The following is a 27463-nucleotide window of genomic DNA, read 5'->3' on the forward strand; positions in this document are numbered from 1 at the left end:
TTTATGCCAGCCATGATGATGGTTGCAGGGGTACAGATGGTACCTGTGCTTCTGCATAATGAATGGATAGACAATTCTGTATAAAGTCTATTTGATATTAAGTAAAATATAGATGTACAAAGTCTATTTATATTTTCATATTAAAGTCTTTTTAGAAAAGAAGTTACTCTATCAAAATATTCCAAACCACTTGTAGGAGAAGGACAGGTTTCTATCAAACTACTTGGGTCACACAATCTAGAATTCACACTACAAAGCCAACTGTTCTGTATCACCAACTATCACCATGTAACAGATAGCACTGCAGCTTGACAAGCTGAATAACCTTGATAACACTTGATTCTATAAACCAAAACAACAGTTGGTCATCATTGCTTTACATATAGCAATGAAGAAAGTTGATCACACACAAATTATTCCACAGTGAAAAAATTCACTACAACTATTTATGCTTTCTTTTACTGGAAAAGGTAAGTGCATTTCTTTAAGGCTGAACAGAAGCTCTGCCTTTAAAATTCCTTAAATAGTACATTAAGTTTTATCTGAAAACCTACTTAGGAATGGCAAAACAATTATTTTCTACAATGTCTCTGCAGGGAAATTTTACTTCATGAAAACAGACTGGAAACAATCAAGTTGATAGAGGGTAAATATACAGAGAATTGTGATAACAAAGTTTTCTACATATTGTAATAAGGTATTAAAAATCATCTGAATGATGTAAAGTATAACAAATAATTTTTGTCTCAATCATTTAAGAGAGCTTCATATATTTACAATTAATTTGCATTAGACAACTTTTATCAAGATTAACACTCTTCCAACTCTTTCCCTTTCTTCAGGCAAACTTCAGTCTCAGCATAATATCTAGCATGTTCACATTGAAGTACCAGGACTAGTGCCAATCTGCAAAGGTCACAGTGAAATGCAAATATGGTATTTTACATTGGTATCAAGTTTTCTTCCTTGAAAGTCTAATATTTGAAGTTCTGGAGAAAACTATTTGTATAAGAAGTCATATCAAAACAGCCTTTACAGCTGGCAATAGTTTTCTCTACTTCTCAGTGTATGCATTTCTTCCCAAACCAAATTTTCAAAAGTGAAAAAAAAATAATTATAAGGCAGTTATTTAGATGAAGCTGAAAGTAATGCAACCTACAAACATAACTCTCATTTTTTTCTATAGCTTTCCAAAATATATTCAAGCATTGTCACATCAGTCTATTAACAGACAAGAATGTATTTTCATAGAGAGGTTATTTGTAAGCCTCTAAATTTTATTTCATTAAACTAGGTAATGATTCTCTTTCTAATCCCAGATGCTAAAATCTTCCTGTAGGCCAAAGCCTATGTCAGTAAAGATTCCCCAAAACAGGATGGATTTTGTGTGGTAGAAGTCAAACTAATTAGAGCATCTGAAAGAACCATGGTAATTGCCAGAGACCAAGCACTCTCTCATTTCTATGTAGCTTTTATTGCAACCACCACTGCTTAAGGCTGCCAAATAGCTTTTATTTTGGGTGGTGCAAAGAAAAAGTGCTAGATACAAATGAAATTAGTGAAACAAAGCTCCAGCCATCATTAGGCCTTGCTACTTTTCAAGGGTACAGTATTTGAACAGTCAGTACACAGCTAGAGTTTGAAAGTTTCAGATATTATCATGTTTTGGAAACCTGGAAACAACCTGTGCCACAATAAACCTAGACTTGCCATTTCAGAAAAGAAACATCAGAATCGAGAGAACGTATGATCTACTTACAGAGTACCTCTAATAACACAAATCAGCTTCTTGCTGACCAGTGTCAGGGAAAGGGAGAGCAAGTTTATTGCTAGGTACCTAAGCAGGAAAGTGGGCAGGTTAAATTCCAGTCTCATGGAAGTACATGAAGAGAAATGCAACAATAAGACCCTGATAGTTAGTTATACTTCATGGCAACCAGATGAGTAGTTTATTGAAAGCTTGTTAACAGCTCAGAAAAATGCTAAGGAGCTCCACTTCTGACAGTCAATAAACAAAAATGAATTACATTGCAAATTGCTCTTCAGCTAGCCTCTTCCCACAAGGTTTTACAAAATTACTGAATTGAAAACCCCGGTCAGAAAGCAGTACTAGTGTGTCACTAGTGCAGGCAGTTGAGAATATAACCAAGTCAACTGCACTAGAAAGGATCTTTGGTAGCAAAGTTCCAGCTTGGTCTGAGCCACGACAACCTACTATATGAAGAAAAATTTATATTGGAGGAAGACCACCTCCTAAACCATTGCTTGCATCGTTGTTTGAGAAGTTGATGGAATTCTCAAAAGTAGTCTCAGTTTGCCAACCACTGCTATCTGGTAACACGGAGCCATTGACTGATTATGTACCTCAACTTCCTTGAAAGGATAGAACTATTATGAACCTTGCACACACACTGAGATGATGTACTCGATAAAGCTTGACCATCAGCAATTCAGGCACAAATCTCAAAACAGCCTATCACAGCTCTTTTGGAAATCAGCAGACAAACCAAAGCCTGGCAGGGACCAACATTCAGTAAAAATTAAAACTGCCAGGCCAGAAACTTCCTATGCTGTCTTGCCAACAAGGAACATAACAGTAAACTGAATAAAATGTTATGGTTACATTACTGTTTTGTGAGGAATATTAATAAATACAACATATGTTGTTATAAGACATGTTAGAAGGCATTCAATCTCCCACAAGTACTGAAAGGTTCACACCACCACGCATTCAAAGAGGAACCTGAAAGCTCATCTGCTCAATATTAACTCTTCAGAATTTAGCTTTTAAACATTATTTTCAATCTTCTAGTCTCGATGCTGGGTGAATTATTTTTACACAACCGACTCTTTTGGAGTACTTACAGTCATTACAGAAACGTCTACATTTATTTCCCCTTTCAAAATTATTAATTACAAAATATTGGTCAGACTAGTTAAAATAATCAACTCTTTTTTGGTCACAACTTCTGGCTTCCTTTATTACTTAACAGAAAGAAAACAGTTTTGCTAGAGCATCAGTTTACCAGCAAACTCCATTTTCTGCAGACAATCCCACTAAGAATACCCAATAACAAAGGCAATCAATGCTCAAAACAATTAATGACATCTAATAACCCATCCATTTCAAATAAGATTCACTGATAAATATGAGGTTATACCTCAAAACAAGACTGAATCATTGTCTAAATTGTCAAAGAACAGGGTTTTTTTTGCTAATGCAAGGCTGCTGCTTTTAAAACCATGGTCCAAAAATTACCTTTAAGATCCCATATAGGTAGCAACAAAAACTAGTTCATATGTATTGTACAATTTCCTTCTAATGGTACCAGCACCATACAAATATTTTGGAGTAAAAGCAGGGGGCACAGTTACAGATGTTTTAGAATCCATTTAGAATGCTTTGAATAATTTATTCTGGTGCTTTTGGTCAGTGACATAAACTATATAGTTTAAAAAAGCTATATTATTATAAACACCCGGCAGTAAATTAACAATAAGACAAGAACATAAAAAGGGTCAAAGGAACAAGTCTTTCTTAGGTGTTAATAAACACAGGTTCCTGCTGTTCCTTAACAGGTTATTGTTATCCTGCCATTAATCCAGTAGGTAACTGCAGAAGAAAAAAACCAACCCTAATACTCATTGAGGTAGAGGTTCATGTTTGGTTTTTCATGTTTAGAAATAGATGATTCTCTGCTTCTATAAAGTCAATGTCATAGGCCTTGGCAGTGCCTCCACAGCAGTCTGTTAGACAAAAGAAGAAAGGAGGCCCTTAAAGAAGGGGTATTTAAGACATGCAGGTAACTTTACCACTTAAATTGTATCTTTTTTCACATTCATTGACTGGCTGTGCTCCAAATCTCATGCTCTTTGACAAATCATTCCACTTCTTACCTATTCCTCCCACTTAAAGCTAAATACCTAATGTATATCCAATTTCAACAGTAAAAAGAAGTTTGTTTTTAATTACTATTTCAGCAGTACCACTAACTGAGATGAATTAAAAACCATCTTCACAATCACAGAATGACAGAATAGCTTAGGTTAGAAGGGGCCGTTCAAGGTCATCTAGTCCAACCCCCCTGCAATGAGCAGGAACATCTTCAACTATATCAGGTTGCTCAGAGCCTGGTCCAGTCTGATTTTGAAAGTTTCTATGGATGGAGCATCCACCACCTCTTTGGGGAATCTGTTCCCGTGTTTTAACACCCTCACTGTAAAAAACTTCATTGCATACAATCTAGACTCTCTTGCAGTCTAAAACCACTACACCCTTTGTCCTGTCAGAACAAGCCCTCCTAAAATGTCTGTCCCCATCTTTCTTATACACCCCCCTTTAGCTACTGGAAAGCTGCAATGAGGTCACTCCAAAGCATTCCCTTCTTCAGGTTGAGCAACCCCAGCTTTCTCAGGCTGTCTTCACAGGAGAGGTGCTTCATCCCTCTAATAACCTTGGTGGCCTCCTCAGGGCCCACTCCAACAGATCCATGTCTTTCCTGTGCTGAAAACCCCAGAACTGAATGCAGCACTCCAGATGAGGTCTCACAAGAGCAATATTAAGGATTTATCTAGAGGATTTACACACAGGTCCTGAAGGCTTAATCTTTTTTCTGCCACTGAACTGTAAGCAAGCGTGATACAAACTATGTCAGTGACCCTAAAAAGAAGCAAAATGGCTGAGAACCATGTTAGAGACAACCACCTTTCATCAGAGACTAAATCATCATTAGCCCATCCAAGAATTACTTTAGTCTACAGATGAGGAAGCATTCTTTTTATCTCCCCTTCCCTGTGGAGCAGGCACACATGAGAAGTAAGTATCAGACATACAAAATTCTGTATTTGGTCTTTTTTAGAAACAAACATTTTAAACAGCCATTATTACAGATTTTAAAAAAATAAAATCACCCACAATTACATGAAATTAGCCAGCAGATCTTCACTCACTTAATATTCCTTTCTTTTTCTAAACTTCTATTCAAATTAAATTACTACACAGAAGTCCCCATGAAAAACTCCAACTTCTAAGATGTTTTATAAGAACATAAAAGATTAAGGTGCCTGGAACTTCATGAGTCCAGTTGTCAAACCCAGAGTCACTGATTAGCTGACAAGAGAAAAAAAAAATTATGCTTCCTTTATCTATTGCAAATCTCAAACAGTACGGACAAAGTATTTTGAAAGTCTCAGATATCTTTCATTTGGAGCTTATTGCATCTAAGGAGATTGGATGAAGATTATGTCTTTTAGCAATGACATTTAGTAGCAAAAAGGAATAATGACATCAGTTTCACACCTTGTATTAAATGTGCTTAAGTAGATGAAACTGCTTGCTTTCCACTCAGTTATCAAACATGCACAAGATTCTGTAAGATAAAGGCTATGTTGCCCTCTCACTCCCAAGAATGCTTTCCAGATCAGAATTACGAACACTGCAGGATGAGGTTGGGATGTTGGCACTTACACTTGAGAATTTTTTGACCTCAGGATGAACTGTGGAATTTCTTGGCACAGATTAGATAGCTATTGTAAGACTGGGTTCAAAAACAGAATAAGGGTACCTAAGTAAAAAAAATACATCAACCATTCTTAATAGAAATATACAAAAGCAAAACATAATTTAAAATTGTGGGGAACCACAGAACACTACACAATGATATGTCATGGACCATATTCCCAACATACATGCCCCGTCCTTATATATTTCTTTAACTATTCACTGCTGGCTATTGCTGTAGGTAGACTCTGATTCAGATGTCTGTCTTCTTGCTCTCATGAGACATCCCCCTTAACAGTTCCAAGTCAGGATAAATTTAGAACCACTCTAATTTAGCTATAGCACAAGTAGGACCAAACTCTACAACAGTTGCACCCTGGACACCTGTTAAAGTTAATAAAAGCTGCAGAGGAAGGCATGGTTTAGCCATAAGTGATTGTTTTCCCCATCAACTATTCTTAAATACATTACTTCCTTTGAAGAACAAGCAATTACAGTTAAGATTTATTGATTTCGTAATTCCACTTAGAGAACTAAATTTAAAATAAACGAACACCAAGAAAGTTCAGTATTCTATGAAGCGGATGTTTAAATAATCTGACTACCTGATATCTCTACACACTATTCATAGTGAAAGGATTTGTTAAACTCAAAACGTGAGGTACCATCTTCTGAAAGTAATTCTGAGTCAAACAAGAAGCTGAGATGGTTAGTTCTGAAGAGTGACACTAAAACTGCTGTGAAAAATAGAAAAAAATAATAAGAAAACTTGCTACAGGTGCATCAGTCTGAAAGAAGAGCTGCTGATGTACCTTGATGTATGAGGGCTAGGCTTACCATGGAACTTCAAATCCCATAGATTGTTTCTTTCCAGACACTGTCATTTTGGCAATTTTTGGCACAATTTCAGATTCCATTCTGGCTGACTGGGAATCCCTTGTTTTTCCTAGTAACAGACAAAAAGTAAATTTGAACTTAAGGTTGTGACTAACAGGTGTTAAATATAAAGTTTAACAAGTCCCACTACTTCTCTCCAACCCAACAATACCAGTCCTTTGAGACCAACCCTCACATTTCAGTGTCTTATGTGCATATTTTACATAATTAATCAAAGTAATCTACAGTTAGATCTAGTGTGAAAATCTCACCTCTATCTCAAAGCATTCACATGACACCTACACTATGCAAGAGCTTTACTAGAAGCAGCTCTGCAGTGTGCCAGAAGCATTTCATGCAACACAAGATAAAGAAATAGTTTGCAGCTGCTCACTAGATGACTGGATTAATACTCCTTTAGAGTTTTTCTTTTGCCTTAATATTGTTAACATTGTAAAGCAAAAAAATATGTCCAACTCAAGGAATGCTAGCAGCACCACCAGCTATGGTATGGGCTGCAAGGCCTTCCCTGAAACTTGAAAACAGAGTTGTCTCGTACTGAATTACACTCAAGAAGCCAAGCAATACTCCAAAGCTAGCTATTTTCAAGGTTATTGAGAAGTAATTACCAGAACTGAGTAACTTAATTACTTAAAGGTATTAACTTTTACCATAACTTAAATGAAAACACAAAGTTCATTCTTAGTTTTGTGAAACTAGTTGCACAACTAACAGCACTACAGTGTTATTAGTTTCTCATCAGGCTGTAAAAAAAAAAAGATAAATTATTTATTCTGCAGAGGAGGGGTTTATATAAAAGAAGTAAACTTGCACAGGTCCCTTATTATTTTAGGATCCCTTCTTCCTTCAAGGAAAAAAACTTCCTGTATTACAGCATTTGTGACAGCTGCTGCACATTGTGTTCTGAAGGATGTTACACACATGACAAAGCAAAAAAATAATCCAAACTCAGAATTAAGCTGCAATTTTTAAACATGTTTTACCTACAAGTGTATCTGAAGACTAGAAAAATGCCACTACTCTTCTGGTATTGGACCAGTTTGGATACGCATGAGTCAAGTGAATACCAAGTTACTCTTTCAAGTGTTTTAGATACACTACATTGGGATGAACTACAGGAGCCATTAGCCCTACTCATTTATGTTAATGCTGCACTTTCTTCTAAAGCACAACGGCTACACCTTTCAACCACAAGATCAAACTGGTTTGTAGGTTACATAAATGATTGCGGTCAAGGCTGCTGAAGATTTCAGACAAGGAAGCAGAATACCACAGACATGTCTACAATAGCAAACCAAAAAAGCAAACAATCACAGTACAGATGGAGACATTCTTAATTATCTGATGACTTGGTCTTCATCTCCTTCATTTGTCTTATCTGCTGATAACTCATTTTATTTATATGCCACCTGCAGATCTCTGCAAGAAGTAGTCTGTATGTGGTTTATGAATAGTTGCATACAAATAAGAAACAAAATTAAGAGAAATAAAAGCAACAACACAAAGCATGGCTCACAAGAATCTCAAATCATGTAACTAACAAATATAAATATTCAGAATATAAAATTCTCACTGGACAGGGACTCTAAGTTAAGCACAAAGATTGTGTTTCATCTTCAAGCTCTTAAATAGACAGCTTACAGCATTTTTTTAAACACTTCAGTTACAGTAAAAATTACATTACTTTTGCTGCCAAATTGGTATATTTTCTGCATCAATTCTAACAATTTTTAAGCAGACATAATTTTAAACTGACAGGTAAATATGAATGCTTTACAGGTCATTTGAAAGCTGAATTCTCAGAAAATACCATGTTTGAAATCTGGCTACAAGGAACTAATAATTACAAGTAACACAATTAAATAGAAATGAGACTAGTTGAAAGAAAAGACAATAACTAGTATTATATAACTTGGAAATAACTTGCAATCTATTAGTCCAAAAGTCAAAGGTTTTACAAAACATATCTTCTCTAATCAATTCCAAAATTAGGCTTTACTCTGTACAAATAATGCTGTAGTGTTTGACACAGACTCAAAGTTAAATTGTGCAAGGAGATTTAACACATTCAACAAATGGAGTATTTGAGACAGAAAAAAAACACCTTAAAACTACAATTTAGGAAACACTTCAAGTTGAGAGAAGATACAAAACCAAAATCACAAAGAACAAGAGAAAGTAAAATAACAGTCCATTAAAGCTGACAGTTTGGGTAGTTATTTATTTATATATACTTTAGTTTTATAAGTAACAATACAATAATAAATAATTATATAAATAAATAAATACTAAAGCATACGTGGAGCAAGGAAGCAGACTGGGATCATATAAAGACAAATCAAACCACAGAAATAATCCAAGAATGGCGACATTCATACAGATGAAAAGGCAAGGCAAGAATTATTAGTAACACTACTGATAGAAGCATCAAATACAATTTTCAGCCTTCAATGTTTTTATAACCAAGTACAATAAAATCAAGCAGAACATTTGAGATAAGGACCAAGTCTGTCTTTTATGCATTGCAGGCGCCATTAAAGATTAATAATTATGGCTTCATTACAAAGGACAGAAGGCTGGGAAAGGAGTACACTTTACTATCTAATCTATAGGGAACCGGAGAAAACTGCATGATAAATTCTTATCTGCTCTAGCAGGCAAAGCAAAAGCTATTCGGCACTTAACAAACTGCATGCAAATCCTTAAATTGCACCTTGGAACTAAAAGGAAGTCAATGCACAAAGCTGATACAATTCTTAAAACACTTCTTAATCTAAAAGCAGGGTACCCTCTGGCTGCTGAAGTCTATTACAAACCCAGAAAAAACATAGAAACAGTAATCCCAATCTGATTAGGACAAGAGCAGCTGTGGAAAATCAGCTTCTGAAGGGAAAGTATTACAGGGATATACAGCTTTTTACCAAGAAGGCCTTCATAAAATTCTTCATACCTACTGCCACTTGGACATTCTCAAACACATACCTAGGTAATTCAATGGCAATACGTTTCCTAAATCAAGAGTACAGATAAAATAAGAACAAACACATCTTTCACAAACTCCAAAAGAAGTCTCAATACTTCATTACATTTCACTACTCTAAGCATTGCAAGAAATAAATCTAAGTGTGTATCCCTCCAAGTAAATGCACTGATTGACATAACACTTGGAAAATTTTAAAATTTTCCTTCCACAGAAACACATAGTATACATTTATGAATCAAAAATTAAAACTGAAAACAAAAAAGGAAAATCTTAAAGGCTCATCAGCATGATAGTTCTCACGATTCAGAATGTTCAGAACACCAAACTTCTAGCTTATTTTAAGCAAAGTAGCTTCCAGAGAGGTATTTGGTATTTAGACTGCAGTGACATCAGAGTACCTAGGCTAAAGCACACTGTAGCTGCAAGTGAAACATTACTACAAAACTAAAAGTGTCTGATCAACCTTGTCCCAGTATTAAACAGGGATCAGCCTAACACCAAAGGGAACAGACCTGCACTGCCATTGCTCCAATAAAACTGGAGTGTATGACACCTTGACAAAGTCCTCTTCTATTATTCTTAGCTGTGTTTTTACCTTTCCTGTGACTGCCAGTTGGTCTTCTGACTTAAGAGACTCAAAAGTCTCTTAAGACTTATTCAAAAAGTATTATTAATGACACCTGATATAACTTCAAAATTGTTAGCAATACAACCCCAAAATCTGGTGGCACAATAAACTACCTGCAGGCTGATAAACATAGATGATGATGATGACATAGACAAATACATATGAGGGATGGAAATAAAACATTGGGAGAGTCTTTAAAAATTAATACAGTCTTTCTAGATGTTCAAGATGGAACAGCAGAAGTATACAGATTTAGTCAACCACCTCCTTTTACTGTGAGCAACTCCCTCTGAATTTCTTTTCTAAAACTGGTTGTAAGCAGTACCTGTAGAAGATCTGTACAAACAAATCAAAAGATTACTCTGGCTACATTATCAAACATAACAGGCTTGATAAGTCCTTTTTTCAATTTTGATACTTAACACTGAAAGTAACCGTGAGATAAAAATTAATCTTTTCTCTAATTCTGTTGGAGGTATGGAAGGTTTCGGTAAATGAAAGAGTTGATTGACAGTGTAGTCTGTTCCCAGGCAGTTTAGAGGTGAACAAAAAGAGGAATCTGTTAAACAGCCACTCTCTCAAGAAAGACGCATTGATACCAAAGGGATATTGGCATATTTGGAGAAATGTACACTAGCACTGGGTATTTAAGTCCACGCTGACTTCATCCAGATGACCATATCTCTACAATAGCTGTAACAAAATGCACTGCTCTCAATTCCTATACACAGAAGATTCTCCTCCCAAGTAGTCTTGCACTCATCCAAGTGTAAATTGGCACTGAAATTCTACACTCAACTAGCCCACTGCATAGAGAAACCTGTTTCTGATACAATGAACCAGAATGTTTCATGTGCCTGAATTCAGCTTGAAAAACAAAGACAAAGGTCAAGACAGGCATGTCTTGCGCTTATGCTTTTTCAGATGGCAATTCCATTTAAATAAATCCATGTCTACTCACAAACCAACTACTAGTGATATATAAGCACTGGCAAAGAATCACACCTTCAAGGGAATTAAGTTCCAATTAACTGTAGGCAGCTTGCAGTTAGCTTTTCACTTGCGTACTTTTGACATTTTTATTGGTTATACTGATCCTTCTTTTTTCAAAATTGGATGTGCACTTGAAGGCAGATGCATACGATTTCAATTCTGAATGGGGCTGAGAATCTTACATTTAACTGACACTTGATAGACAGAATAAAGTTTCTTAAGCAGGTCCTCCTAATGCTGTCTAAACCAGCACTGCCATGAGAAAAAACACACATGCAACACCATGCTTTCTAATCTACAAGATAGGGTTTGCATCCTTTCCTCTGCTACAGACTTTCTATATAACCACAAACAAGTCACTTACACCTCGGTCTGCTCATTACACAGCAATAGCCGCCAATTACATAAAGGAAAACAGGGCACTGGTTTTGTGCACCATGTCATGACCTTGGTGCACATGCCATGAGAAGACACAGTTCTGTTTGAAAAGCAGAATTAATAACCAAGGCTCCTCTCAAGATAATACACTTCCCTTAATATATGCCCTGCTATGATTTTAAACTAATTTTAAGATCCAGTAATTGTGAAAATACTTCAAATATGGACTACACGAGTGAGTCATCCAGATGTAGACCCCCACACGTTTACACACAATTTCATGCTCAGAATAATGTATCACATGTTTGCCCACATTTATCTCGGTTTATATTAATATCTAATAAATCCATCCTGTCTCATAACCCACCTGAAAAACTTCAAACTGTTTACATTTTTCTATTTATGCCACAAACCTCATTAAGCTTTAAGCCTTTAAATTTTTTTTTTGATTCACCTTAAAAACAGTAGGATTTTATTTTTATCTTGTCAAATGTCACAGTACATGAGAAAAATAACAAAGAAATATCACAACTTGTCAAATTAGAGATATGCTACTGAAAATAATTTGTTTTGGTTTCATAATTAAACTGAATAATCTGACACTCATGGATTCTACAAAATGCTGTAGGATATAGAGGTAACTTGCAGTTAGTTAAGTTTGCACTGGGACGCAGTACACTGTATCACCAGTGGCATTGGTGCTGTCTATTAGTATTATCAACATATCACAACTCTGAGAACACTGTCAGAAGTGCAAGACTCTCAACAATGTACCAGTACATATTATGACTACAGAACTCAGAACATCCTAGATTTCCTAAATTTAGCTTCCTAACCTTTAAAACATCCTGCCTGCATGTAATTTGCTGTGCATCATCCCTATAGGTTATCAATTAAACGTCTTTTGATGCAACAGCAGTGACAAAGTCTGCATGTGTGAGAACTTCAATGTAGAGAATTCCTTCCATATGCAAACTTTAGTACTTAAATTAAACTGGTTCAAAACAGCCACTTTTAGAAAACCATATGACATTATGCTACCATGAACTGCAACATACAAGTGGATGCTACTGAACATCCACAGCACTTCCAAAAACAATTCAACAGTCCAAAATAATAAAAAAGACAACTTGCTAAGTCACCATCCAGTGATGAGACACAGCCATTCTAAAGATATTACTGAAAACAATTCTCCAAACAAGAACACTGAACTTTTTCTTTTTAAAAGAAAGGTTATTTCCTAATAGAAACCACAGTCAGGGGCTTTCCAGGTAACTTGGTCTCATTGTTATAACTATTACCTTCTCTGCAAAGCTTCAGACGGTGAATATTTTTTTTTCATGTAACTCAGAGTAAGCATTTTCACCGAAAAATGCTGAAAATAAAAATGTTCACTGGCACCTAACTACAAGAATTTTTTTGGTTTGTTCTTAAAGTTTGATACAAGAGGAAAGAGAGGTACAGCAGGTTCTTGAGTGGTGATATTCCTGAGTCTGTCCAGTTTTCTGGGATCCACAACACACAAAAAGCACAACTTGTTTTCCCAAGAATGAAGTTCCAGAAAAGTTTAGTTTAGTTCCTCACTACATGCAGCTGCAACAACTGTGTGCACAGCAGCCACTGTCATAAGGGCTGGCAGCCTGCTACAGCCAGCTGGCACTCCTCACCTCTCTGATTTTATTTTCAATGTTTGCAGTTTTCAGCAAGTTGACATCACTAGGGCAAAAATTAATTTGTTCAAGTGAGGCTCCTGCCTGGAGCTGACCTTTTTTTTTTTTTTTTTACTTCCAAACAGGGAGAACAAACAAACTGGAAGATAAAAGATAAAACAGAAGGTTTTTAAAAATGGCACCTAAGGAAGGTATTATTTGCATAAACTAAATCCATCAAGTGATCTTTCCACATTCTGAAAACCCACTTGATTTTGCCTTAGCAAACAGTTTGCACATACTCTTATGGCTTAAGTTTTAAAAACTAAATCCCTGAAACACTTCATCAACATTCAGTATGTAGCTGCTATAACTGTTTTGTCCAGGCTGGACACAACAGTGTCACCTGAACTCAAATCCTACCTCCCCTGTGGTCTCCATGGTTTCCTACCACAACAATAAACTGGAGGCATAAATCTGTCCTGGATACACCACAAAAACAAACAAAACTAGAGGGCAAGAGAAGAAAACCATATAGTGAGAACTGGCAAGCAGTAAGACACACAGATTATCAAGAACAGATGAAGCCTAGAAGAATGAAAACCAATCAAGCGGAGAAGATGAAACAGAGTGACAGAGTGAGCATGAAAAAAAAAAGACAGTATTAGTGAACAACCTAACTTGAGAAAAAACTGTGTATAAGGAGAAAGTAAGAGGCCATATACTCAATGACAAGTTACATGAAAAAGCTAAACATGAACAAAGGAAGCAGAAAATGAGCAGAACGGAAAGCAAATGCAAAGTATGTCTGGAAAAGAGCAAACACAGAAAATAATAATGGCAAATTATTGGAAAAATAGGTAGGAAACTGGGAATTGCTAGATAAGGAGTTTGAAATTATGAAGTACAAAAAATGGAACTGCAATAAAAAATGTGGAATGACATCAGAAAATAAATATTGTGTTTAGGGCACAAAGACAAAGTCAACAAAAAAATTGACCGCAACTGAGTAAGTTAGAGGATTAGAAGGACACAGACATGGATGTTAGATCAGGTTGAACTGGATGGAGTGGGATGTGTTGTTATAACAAGGCAACAACACATTTTCTTTCCTGTCCAAAGCATAGCCAAAATTTCTGGAGTCTCACCATGTCTCTTGCCATCAATACTACCTCCCCGAATGAAGCCAAATGATACAGAATCCAGCAGTCAGTTACAGCTGCATTCTTTTGCTCTTCTCACCTGAAACATCTTCCTGTGAGAATTTTCTGGCCATCAGGACTTATTTAATTTACACACGGTCAAGCCTGCAAGACGCACAAAATTAATGTTACCTATTAAAACTATTTTTCCCAAGTGACTCCTTACTGCAATCATTCCATCAAATGGTCTACTTATAATTTAGAATATCTAATGTTGCCAGAAATACATCTCAGAGAACAGTGTGTATTTTTATATAAAAGATTCTACTCATGTCTATTACTACTGGGAGCTTTCAGCATTTTCACAACTTAAACATGTATGTCTCAGTATGTGGATGCTTAAAACATCATTCCAATTTTTATGAAATTATGTTTAAGCAACACACGACAGCAAAGAAATGCACAGACCAGTTCTTTATGTAGACCATTGGTACAGTCTTTCCAGAAACATGGATAATTAGTCGGGTTTGCATTCATGGTTCATCTGTTAGGGGAAAGACAGGCACTGATGCTATAGCAAAACTCTTAACATTTCCAGTTTCACTAAGCCAACACCTCCCCTGTAAAAGAGCGGAGATCTCCTGCGCAGAAAGGCAGACTGGGGGGTGGTGCGTGTTTTCCTTTCGAGAGAACCCAAACATCAGCTGTCTCCTTTTGATGTTTCCGACACGTAAAGGTCCAATAGGAACTCAACTACCAAAACAGCAACTTTCTCATCCACCAAGTTTTTCAAAAGGATGTCCCTGTGATACTTCTCATACCTACTGCTTATAGTTCAATGGACTAAAATTCAATCCTTCACATGACTGTAACTCAGCACAACTCATCCTGTAACTACTGAAACCTAATTTGTGGGAGGTGTATTGCTCTGCATTCTAGCAATGCCAACGATACCCATTCTCAATCCGTAACTGAAGCTACGATCTCCTGTAAAAATAATTTATTAGACATTTGCAGTTGTTCTGTAACAGCACCTTTACTCTCCCCCAGATATACAACTTCAAGTCGTTGGTGGTGTTTTCTAACTCAACGAATTTTTCTTAAATGACTGTGAGTTGTCTTTCACTGAGATTTACAAAAAGCTCAGTCTGATATTTCTGAAGTGCAACTTCCTACCATAAATGGTCATTTAAAGAGCAGAGTCAGCACTATGGGCAGGATAACCCTAAAAAGATATCCCCTTTAGCCAGTCACTTAATTGAACAGAACACAGAGTCCATGCAAATTACCAGAATTTCTGTTAAACCTTGGCCCAAAATGAGTATGTAAAACTGAAAGTACAGAATGTACATTCTATAACAATTATATCAAATTTCCAAAAATAACAAATAGCAATTTCAGGTTTAATTCATAACTAATGTTATAATGCCAGAGGATGGTGCTATTTGCACATCATTCAGAAAATTCAGAAACATCATATCCTTTACATGTTGACATTATTTATGCAAGTACATTCCTGTTGATTGTATTGAAGGAGTGCAAGACAATTTACAAAAAGAAAGCTTTCTTGATCCACAACTTTTATTTATGCACTAAAACTATTTCAGTATGAAACAGAAGTTTAAGAACAGTGAACACGAAAAACATAGAAGCAAACTGACAGTATTTAAAGAGTAAAATCACCTTACATTTGTTCAACTTTTCCACAACCATTCTGCAAATTTTCTCCAGAAACTTAATGACATAGCCTTTTAAAGCTGCAGAAGAGAATGTATTTACTAGCCCTACATGACTGTTTAAGCTGTAAATATTTCTACCATTTTTAAGTTCCAGAAAAACGCAAAATTTTTGCGTGGTGAGAACTTCTAGGCAGGACTAGCTAAAGCCTTATTTAAATTTAGGTTCTCTGAATTCTCAACCCTCTCATTCTGTTGGTGACATGATCATCACACCAGATCCTCTCCATGACTTCAGGGCTGGCAATGCAGACAGCATAAGGCAATGCCACAGCACAAGGCACACTTCAGAGGGGAAGACTGGTGGCTTCAGAAGGCCAAAAGCCTAATTACATATCAAAAATTTTTCAGTTACTGAAAAAAGCAGTTCAGGGGCTTATGTAAGATGTGATTTTAAAGAAGCAAGTGTTCAACAGGTTGAGTATAGGTTAAAAGAAAAACACAGAAGAAAACAAGGTCCAGAAGAACAGCAATTACTCACAATACTGTGTGCACACAAACACCCATCCCCTACTGTAAATTGAAATACAAATGCATTTAATAAAAAAACTAGGAGTTGTCCATGAGTACAAGGGAGAAACTCACTGACTGACACTGACTTTTGCATTTCTGCTTGTAAGGTTATGGTAATCAAACAGCAAATCCTCAGAGACATCCCCTTTCAGTTTGTGGGGTTTTTTCCCTTAAAAAGACAAAAAGAATAGACATATTCTACTTACATATGTAATAAAAATCAGCCAAATACTCCCATTTTGAAAGCTTTACCTATAATGAAGATAAAGGAAGAAATAGTATTTACTAGAATTTCACTAAAAGTAAAGAGAGTAGGAGTGGAGGTATAGGATTGCCAGCAGAAATGGAACTGAATAGATGGAAGTACGTTATATGGAACAGTTTGTATTTCAAGGGGTATTACTTTGGTTTGCTGAAACTGAATTCTTGATCATCCTTGCCATGTCCACCACCTCCTACTCAACATAGATGGAGACATCTTCCCAAGCCAGTAGTTAGGGTACTTCTCAGGGATGTGGCAAAACTAAGTACAAAGTCTTTACTATAACTGACAGAAACTGTCGATGATATGGGTATCACCCACAGCACAGTAAATGTTCAGACTCTTGATGTTTTGGGGGGCTTTTTTCTTCTACTTAAGGCAGAGACAACCTTCCCACTAAAAAGCTTTTCATTAGAAATACTAACCAGATTTGGGTGTGAGCTCAGTTCAAAATCACCTTTGTGTTCAGTATCAGTTCATATACAGAACTCAAAGCAAACTTAAGTTGCATTTTTGCTACAAATACTTAAATGCCTCTTGAATTCCACAGTCCATAGCCATAGGGGAGATCCAAACTCAAGAAGAATTGCTACGGGGCATTGTGCTGCTTTCACTAAGAAAGAAAACTGCTAGAGGGGAAAGAGATACTAAGGAACGAAGATGAATTAAGTTCCAGAACTTCTTCTTGTGAAACATAAATAATATTCTAAATAGTCATAATATAAAAAAATGTACCAAAGAGTATTATGGTTCCCTATATTGAAAGCGACAATTAGATATAAGAACACAAAAAAGAAATCATCACCAACAAACAACCTCTTTCTAATACAGTGAACACGAGTGTGTAAGAAATCATTAAAAGGTATTACTTTGACCAAATAAATTAGACACAGTCATTTTCCAAACTGCCAAAAGAATGTTTAGTGCTTGGGTTTCTTGATCAGGAGCAATTTTAATAAATTGAGGAAACTGACAAGGAAAAAGCCGACAGTATTAATCAGAATGGAAGTAATGATGCTGGAAGGCAGGCTCCAGTGAAGATAAACCCAGTAAAACACAAGACTGACATTCTAACAAGCTCTCCTTCAGAAACAGCTGTGTTCTATGCAAGGCCACTAGCTCAGTGAACCCAAGAATAAGAAGTGAAATAGGAGCTAAGATGTTACACCTAATACTTGGTCTTAATTTTAAAGGAATCTAGCAAAACAGGGCCTGCCCATACGTCCCCCAGAAAATGAGAATTTTCATTTTCAATGGGAATTTACATAAGGTAAATATCTAAACAGCTGTAAACACCTTACATTAACTAGTAATACACATGAATGATGGAAAAGGTACCTCTGATAGGTGACAGGTGCCAATACACAACTCCCAGACCTAGGAGCTGATAGGCTCCTAATTACCAGAGATGTAATCAAATACAATAGAGTAAGAGAGACAGTATTTACAGTTTCACAAAACAGAATAGCTCAAAGATACTGTAACTTGAAAATCCTACCTCTTTTGCTATTGCAACTAATCTCTTATCCAAAATCTCTTATTCCAACTAATCTGTTAATATCCAAAATTCAGGCAGCTACTGAAAATGTATAACCTTGTAAAAAGTTAAATAATAGATTAACTGATTCAATTTTTAAAAATTGAATCTTTAGCAGTTAAATGCATGCATCTAAAAGCCTCTTGAATAATTACTCGGAAGCAAAAAATGTAAAATATTCAAATTTATACCATTCAGAAAGAGTAAATGTTAAGAAACAACAAATCAGACACAAAAGGAATTAAAATACATTGATCTTCGCACATGCAAATTAGGTCAAGTTAAACATTTCATACAATCTGTTCAAAGGGAACATTCTGAGTGAACATGCCCCCTTCGACAGTGCTTCTTGTACTAGGATTAAATATAAAATAATGAAGCAAAAGCACTTAAGAGAACCAAGAAAAATAATTAAAAAGGTGCTGTTTCTCCTTTGCATTTTTTCTCCAAGTAAGACTAATATTGATCAACCTACTCTTCCCCACCTTAAGTGTTCCAAGATAAAGGGATGATGTGTCATGCTATTGGTTCAATTTTGCACTATTAGTCAACATCAACATATTAAGTGGGGGGGCTAAAAAAATAACTGCAGGATCACAATTCTTCCCTAGACATTTTAGAAAAGCAAAGTAAATTTTAACACTTTTTCTTATACCAGATTCAGCCTAAAGTAATTTTTTCAATATTAGATTTACAAATTATTTCTATGTAGATGGCACAGTTTAAGTACTCTAGAGGTCTTCAATTTTAAAAACATAATACCAGGAGAAAACACTTGAGAATTCCTCCTTACAGCTTAATTTTATTTTCAGTGCTCCTACATCATGATACCAAAGGTTGCAGGTGCACCATCAATATGTTACAATATGGTCACAACCTACAATTCATTACTAGAGATTATATTTCACAATGTGCTAGTATTTAGCAGAATGCTTTCCCTATTTTTTATTAGATACCACTTTAAACATCTTCCCCTCTCAATAGTATTTGCCACTCATGGTGGAACATCAGAAGAGAAACAAAGGGAAATGAGGCTTTAAGTCCAGTCAAACTCACATCTGCTAGTTCTTGGTAATTTGTCCATAACATAACGGGGTATGTGAAGTTGTGCCATTCCACATGTGACTGCTCACAACTGGCTTGACTGCTCATAACGATGCTAGTGAACCAGTATTTTATTTTATCTTACTACTGGCATTCAAAGCTCAGCTTTTCTGATATAACCAGCTACACCACCACTAGTATCTCATGCTGATAGACTTTGCAGATATTCCTGTGCTGTAAAGGACACTTTTTTTTTTTTTTCATGTACCTCCTAAACTCGAGCAACTCCAGCCTTTGGGAAAGAAAGTGCAATCTCAGTTTTGTCCTCAGTGCTACATAGATGAAAGTTCAATTATCACACACACAAACCTAATCAACAGCAGCTATCTTTAACAAAAGACAAGTAATAACCAAATATATCTACAGGAGAGATGACCACATTCTCAAAGCTTGAGTTAGAAACTCTCAGATAAAGAAGTTTGATACTACTAAGTAGCATCAAATGGATACATGGACTTTACGGTCATGTCATTCTCTTTCAGTTCGTTTTTGTGGTATTTTCTGTATGTCTTCACTGTTAAGATCAATAGGCTTCATTCAACATCTACTTTTGCTGCTTCCCTAAATTCTAATGGAAAGCACCCTACTCATTTCCTAAATAAACAGAATTAGTTTGCCACACTGTCATCTTGTCCTGTTAATAAATAGAGTATATTTGAGGAAGGGCAGAAATGAAAAGGAAGCAATGGCTAATAAAAATACAAAGGAAAAAAAAAAAAACAAAACCACAAACAACTTCAGCATTCTTTCTTATTTAAATATCTTACTGGTAATGCAAAGAATATTCGAATGCTAGGTGTGAAACTGTTAAAAAATCTCTGAATTTAACTTGCAAAACAAACAAGTTGCATCAATGAAGTACGCTGATCAAAGGTACTTAATTTATCGGCAGTCCAGAAGCACCACAGTATCAAAATCAACATATTACCAGAAAATATATAACTGAAAAATGCTCACACAACTATTACTACAAATTTAGAGACTAATCTTAAGCTATCTGAAAAGCCATGAAGTTTTCCTAGACTACAGCTGTGCAGTTTGTACAAACACCTAGTTACAACAGATTATATACCAGAAAGATGTATTTCCCTGAGGAATATATTATGTATGCAACAAGCAACACTGAACATTGCTAAGGATTTAGAGAACCTACCATTAATCTGGTGATTTATTTGACAGTAGGCCTTTGAGTGGCTAAATGATACAAAATCCCAGAATTAAGCTCTAACTGTATCAGGGAAACCACTGCAAGGAAGAGTACAGATATTGGCTAAACTGAAGTACACAATGTACAAAAAAGCTACACGACATGCACAGCTGCACACATTTGAGAAACACAAAATTCAACTTTAAAAACTCTACCTGTTCTGTGTTAAAATTTAGGAAAAAATCATAAAAACTGCACCACACTTCAGCATAAGAAATGTTTTCTATTTTTAACTGCAGCACATTTTACATTATCTGCATTACTTGTCTATACTTGCAATACTTATATACATAGTTACTCTGAAAATCTATTTATTCCCCATTTTCCTATGAACGCATATGGTGTCAAACTTATCTGATTTCCAGCATTATCAAAGATGAACTTGTTTAATCAAGACTAGAAAAAATCAAATCCTTAAAAATTATAACCTTTCAGATTATATTACTGTAACCTGAAAAAGATAAATCCATATTTAGAAAATAACAACCTATATATAGATGTAATGTGAAACCTAACCAGAGGCTCTATTCTCCGTTGCCAAAATAGTTCAGAGACACTAAAAAGCTGCGTATCTGAGTTTAGAAGCAAAATTGAATATAGTAAAGTACAGCCTATAGTTTTAGACAAGCTTTGGAAGATTTATCAGATGCAGATCAAGACTAGAAAAATTTCATTTGCCAGCCTGAAGCAGTGCATTTCACTCTGTCATGACTTTAGAAGGGAACTCACATGGACTCAAGTTCATTGCTTCATGTTTTTCTCTACACTTCACATTTACAGTAGCACCTGTAAGCACACAGAGAGCATCTACAATCCTGCAATAGTTTGTTTGCATACATGTTATCACAAAAATAGCATCAAAAGCATAAAATTTAAAGCACCTTTCTGCCTTGAAAAGTGTTTATTTAAGATCTTTGGGTAGCACTTTTTTTCCTTTTTTTTCCAACTCAAGCACAGTTACACTATCTTGCCTAGTGGACAAGCAAAGTTAGTCATTTTCCTGTTTATGTGGGTCAGCAATAGGGAAGAGGAAAACATTAAAAATAGGAAAATGTGATTCTAAAACCACAAAAAGTTGCAGCAGGGACTCCAACAAGGGTACCCAAAACAATTTCAACTCATATTTTGGAATTAATTAGATACAAAATTTCCACTTAGGGTGAGCTTCTGTAGGCATAAAAAAACATAGAAAAAGAAGTGAAGCAACAACCAGTAAAAGCTCTTGCATGTCTTTGACAGTACAGCATTACAACTTCTGGAGACACAAGTATTTTCCACAATAAAGTCAGCTAGTTTTCCAAGCTTTTGGCATTTTAAGCATTAATTTCTGACAGTGGACTCATGAGTTTTAATTTTAATGGCCATTTCAATCATCACAAGTATAACAGAGGGGAGGAAACTGGCACTTCACATATTTGAAAGTGTCCTCGCTGAAGACTGAAAGGCTGTGAACACAGAAGCTGAGATGATGAAAAATGGGTGATATCTTGTCACCCAAGAAGAAAACAGTTCAGGTGTAAATAGAGGGACACAAGTGGTTGCATTTCTGTTATGTCTGATATTTATGTGCCATAATACACTAGACTACAGAACTAATGTGCTTTGTACAATTCTGAATCATCCACAAAACTGAAGAAACACATCCAGAAGACTGTACATAGATGAAGTCTGCATTGTTGACACAAATTTTCTAGGGAAAGAACAGTATTTGTAGTGAAAGACCCTTAGCATAAACACACATTGTGAAGTAATTTTGTGTTTAAAGCCTGCATTTTTACACCATCCTGGCTTTTACTTTTTAACTCATTTTCTGCATTTTCCCAGATTTCCTGTTAGCAATCAAGCTCCTTTTTACCATTAGGTAATGTATTTTAGTCTGCTTCTTTTGCTGCCACTATTTTGGATTGGGTATGCCACTTCTAATGTTTAGATGTTTTACTAGTTTCTAGAGCTGAAATGCACTTGTTTTCAACTGCAAAACACTACCATGTCAGCTATTCCCAATAGCATTCCCTCGCTTTGAGTACTCCTCTGGTACAACTTGAAGTACAACTTCAGGAAGGATTTACAATCTTTAAATTGATACATGATAGCACTACAGCAGCAGTGATTCATTCATCCTTAAAAAAGGTTTTTTAAAAAAATCTGACTCCAATCATACATTCCCAACAATCCAGCAATCCCATTTGAGAATTTAGTAAATTCTTCACTTTACCTTCTAAAGACACTGAGAAAACCAAGTGATAGTTGATCTTTACCGTGACCTAAATGGACTGAGATAGGATATTGTAACAAGTGGAGCTATGGTTTCCCCAGGATCTCTGGTTCTTCTGGAATCCCAAAGTTCTAAAAAGGACACAATCATTTTTAGTTTCATCCAAGTTCTCTTCGCTTCCAAGCAAAACACCCAATTTTCATACAGGATATAGTCAACTATGGAAATGACTCTGCATTGGTTTACACTTTATCCTAACAAAAGTAAACCAAACTAGGGTTAGAGGACCATGAAGGAAAACTCAGAAAAAGCCTGGAGTGTCACTTTTTCCAGTGTAGGTGTAGAGTGTATATGAGGAGAATCTCAAAAATGTATTTCAAAGGATTTTAAAAGCTTTTCATTGCTGGTGACACATTTTTCCCTGAAATAAGCCACTTCCTTTCTAAAAACCACACAGTACCTCTGTGTCAAGATTCAGTAACTTTGCAAAGTCTGTGTATATATTTTTCTTACTCAAAACACGGAAGTCTTAAATTCTCATTTACTTTCCATGATTTAAGATATATCATGTCAGATTTCAAACATTTCCATTGAGAAAAGAACACATTTTCTTTGTCACAGACAGAATACATAACATATCTGAGTATAATTAAGTACAACAGGTTCTCACCCCTGTAGCAGGCATTTGAGAATTGTAATGTTACAGAAAAGTTACCACATCCAACTGAAGTATCAGTTTGTCTGGTTTTGCTTGGGTTGTTCTGGTCATTGAAGGCTCCCAACTTCATTTGTTCATTAACCACAACCAGAAGTGATAAATATTATCTGTTAAAGCACAATAATCTGCATTCTGACACTTTGCACTAAGAAGTAACCACTATCACAATGACCATCACAACATAAAAAGACAGAAAACAAATAAGTATTTGTCCATGGAAAGAGAAACATGTATCATTCTGAACCAAAACCAAAGCTTGCTGCATTCAACTGAGTAAAAAGATAGAGCTAATTACATCAAGTCACATTGAGGTGATGTTTGTTTTGACTGCTACTGATGTAAAGCAAAAATAAAGGAAGATACTTATACAGGAGAGGCAAAAAAAATCAGAAAATGAAAAGAAACATCAACAAAATGCAAGATAACCACCTGCCAATTTTATTTGTTCTTTTCTTGAAACTATCCACACTGTATTACCAGTTATGTCAAAATCCTGAATAAATGCAGAATTAATAAAAAACACGAACCAAAGATACATGTCAGTGAAGAAATATCTGTTTCTCTATTAATATCTATTAACTGCTTCTCTATAAGAAAAAGAAAGTAGTAAAGCCCAATATCTACAAACTTAGACTTGAGACATGTGCTCTATTCCTAGATTATCTGGCATGTCATGAGTAAGGCTTTTCAGCTTCCTGTGCCTTACTTTCAACTTTGACTCTCTACTGTGAAGTTTGTTTCTTATTAAATATTTATAAAAATAGACCCGTTCTTGGTGCTATTCTTAAGAAATAACCATAAAACAAAATAGCCAGTGCCACCACAAAGACAGCTCAACTCTAGACTCCTTGCTGCCCCAACAACAACCAAACCAAACAGACTCAGTTCGCAGTGCTTTTTATTTCCTGCAAGGACTGCACATTTACAGACATCTGACCTCTTTCTTGCTCAAGCATCACTAAAATCAAAAATCTTAATGTCATAAAGTGGTTAACAATTCCGTTAATGGTGCCTAAAATGGAATAGAACCTTGCTCAATCACCAATATCTGTTTGTTCTGTAACAGTAACACAAGGAAAAAGAAATGAAAATGTAGTTTAGCTAGGAAAAAAACCACGCAGAAATTAAACGAAAATGCAGATGTTTTTCACTGAGGGTACCATTTTCACAAAAACACTTTTTAGAAATTTGAATTTTAAGAAAGATTTCTCAGAGAACCCGTAAATACCAGCTACACTTCCTGAAACAAAAATCTTTGCTGGTCTTGACTATAGTGAGAACAACTTACTACAAGATTGTGTTTCAAATTGCAATCTCTGAATATCACTAATACCAGAACAAAGGACACCTGAGAAATGTTACACATGTCAAGAACATATGCCACCAGTTAAAAAAGAGAAATCTGTATTAGGCTTTCATTCTTTCATCTTATGGATTAAGAGACTCAAAATATCAAAATAATATCCATCTTCATCAGCTATTACCTCCATACCTTGACAAAATCACAAAATTACAGCATATTCTGAGTTGGAAGGGAGCCACAAGGACCAAGTCCAGCTCCTGCCCCTGCAGAGCATCAGCCCCAAGTCACACCATGTGCCCAAGAGCATCATCCAAACACACCTCTGTCAGGCTGGTGCTGTGACCACTTGCCTGGGGAGCCTGTTCCAGTGCCCAGCCGCCCTCTGGGTGAAGAACCTTTTACTTATATCCAACTTAAACCTACCTTGACACAACTTCAGGCCATTCGCTTGGGTTCTGTCACTGGTCACCACAGAGATGAGAGTCTGCCCCTCCTCTTCCCCTTATGAGGAAGCTGGAGACTGGGATGAGGTCTTCCCTCAAGTCTCCTCCAGGCTGAACAGACCAAGTGACCTCAGCTGCTCCTTACACAGCTTCCCCTCCTAGCCCTTCACCATTCTCATGGCCCTCCTTTGCATGCTCTCTAGTAGTTTAATGTTGTTATGTTGTGGCACCCAAAACAGCCCCCAGCACTCAAGGTGAGCCCGCCCCAGTGCAGAGCAGAGCAGAGCAGGACAATCCCCTCCCTTGCCTGGCTGGCCATGCTGCTGGTGCCTGTTGCTCCTCAGGACAGGGTTGGCTCTCCGGGCTGCCAGGGCACTGCTGATTCATGTTCAACTTGCCACTGACCAGGACCCCCAAATCCCTTTAAATGTCACTGCTCTCCAGCCTCCCATTCCCCAGTCTGTACGTACTACCCCAGGTGTAGAATCTGACACTTGCCCTTGTTGATGGTTGGTAACTCCCAATGCTCCAATTTATTGAGGTCTCTCTACAGGGCTTCCCTGCCCTCAAGGGAGTCCACAGCTCCCTCCCAGTTTTCCATCATCTGTGAACTTGCTCATTATCCCTTCCAGTCCTGTGTCCAAGTCATTTACAAAGATGTTGAAGAGCACAGGGCCAAGGATAGAGCCTCACTAGAGATGTCTGATGTCACCTCACTTACTAGAAGCCTTTGTGCCTGATCCATGAGCCAGGTGCTCACCCATCTCACGATCTGTTTACCCAGCTGCATGCTGGACATTTTGTTCAGAAGGATCCTGTGAGAGACAGTTATCTAAAGCCTTATTGAAATCCAAAAAGATTACATCAGCTGGATTCCCTTGGCCAACTAGGCGGGTTACGTTGCAATAAAAAAAAATCAGACAGGACTTTCATGAAGCCATACTGGCTGTGACCACTGACTGTGTTGCCTTTAAGGTGTTTTTCAATACCTCCCAGAAGAATCTTTTCCATAACTTTATCAGACACTGAAGTGATACTGATGGGCCTGTGGTTTCTAGGGTCTTCCTTAATGCCCATCTTGAAAACGGGGACAATGCTCACCAGCTTCAAGTCAGCTGGGACCTCACTGATGATGAGTAAATATTTCACGAGCAACTTTTCTATAAAATCTGCATAATCTCATTATAAAAAGAATAAAATAATTTTCACTATGGCTTCATAAGTCTAATTCTTAAGAAATGGTTCAAAGATTCTCTTTCAAGTATTATTTTAATCTCTACAGACTACAACCATTTTACAGGCTCATCTTCTGGTCTTATTAGTACCAGAAACTTATAAGGCAATGGGTTATTTTCTAAAGGAATCCTACCAACACTAAGCATACTAATCAATTATTTGAGCAATGAACTACTGACATACCTCAGAAGTCACTGACGATTGTTTCTAATGGGCCATTTTTAAGCATGCAATGTAACGAATCCACAGACCAGATAAAGAACACTTCCATGATGACACTAGAAGCTGATGAGCAGCTTCATACAGATGGTTCATCTCAAGAATTACCTAAAATCACGAACTGCAATTAGCTTTTACTTTTTGATAATATGGTCTACTTGAATAGACCACACAAAGGAGCAACTGCTGCATAATACAGCAGTACTAAAATAGAGACCCATTCCCATTAAACTGCATTTAAATAGCAATTTGGAAAGACAAGAGTGTGGTTAAATCAATCAATCAATCAATCACCATTGGCTTTTTGTTTCCTCACACTGCTCTTCAGTGCAGATAGGTAACTTGGACTAATGTCATTTCCTATCATCTAATTAGAAGTCTGGATGCAATAAATTAAACATAAAATCGAAGTGTATCAGCTGTCTACATTTCAATAAAATTAAACAAAAAAGTAAGATAACCATAAAAATGTAATTCTATTTCAAAACAAAAAAAAAACCAACCCCCACCCCCCCCAAAAAACCCAAAACAAAACAAAAAAACAACAACCCAAAAAATGAAGAAGCATACCCTTTCAGCACTTTAGGAAGTTTACCTTTACTACATGAATTACAATTGGATGAAATATTTGCTTGAAATATTGATCCATAATTAAACCTAATACAAAAATATTTTAAAAATTTGAGAAGTTGAGTACTTTAGATTTGAAAAATATGTGACTGAGTGTCTGTATAACCCTAGCTTGTGTATGAACTACTGCCCTTGTATAACAGCACTGTAATAAAGTATGTATGCTTCAT

At 36.3% G+C, this 27463-nt stretch overlaps 1 protein-coding gene across 5 annotated transcripts in view; it reads right to left on the minus strand.

Annotated features, from left to right (window-relative positions):
- HBS1L (HBS1 like translational GTPase) overlaps positions 1 to 27463 on the minus strand; it is a 58660-nt gene that overhangs the window by 18300 nt on the left and 12897 nt on the right. For 3 of the 5 annotated variants that reach the window (XM_038130690.1, XM_038130689.1, XM_038130688.1), the window contains one exon: positions 6338 to 6446. In XM_038130690.1, the coding sequence (XP_037986618.1) occupies positions 6338 to 6446 (109 nt within the window). Of the gene's footprint in view, positions 1 to 6337; positions 6447 to 14176; positions 14220 to 14270; positions 14336 to 27463 lie in introns of those variants that run through there. The other 2 variants (XM_038130691.1, XM_038130692.1) reach the window with 2 other exon arrangements.

This window comes from Motacilla alba, chromosome 3 (genome assembly GCF_015832195.1).
Source record: "Motacilla alba alba isolate MOTALB_02 chromosome 3, Motacilla_alba_V1.0_pri, whole genome shotgun sequence".
NCBI classification, from domain to species: domain Eukaryota; kingdom Metazoa; phylum Chordata; class Aves; order Passeriformes; family Motacillidae; genus Motacilla; species Motacilla alba.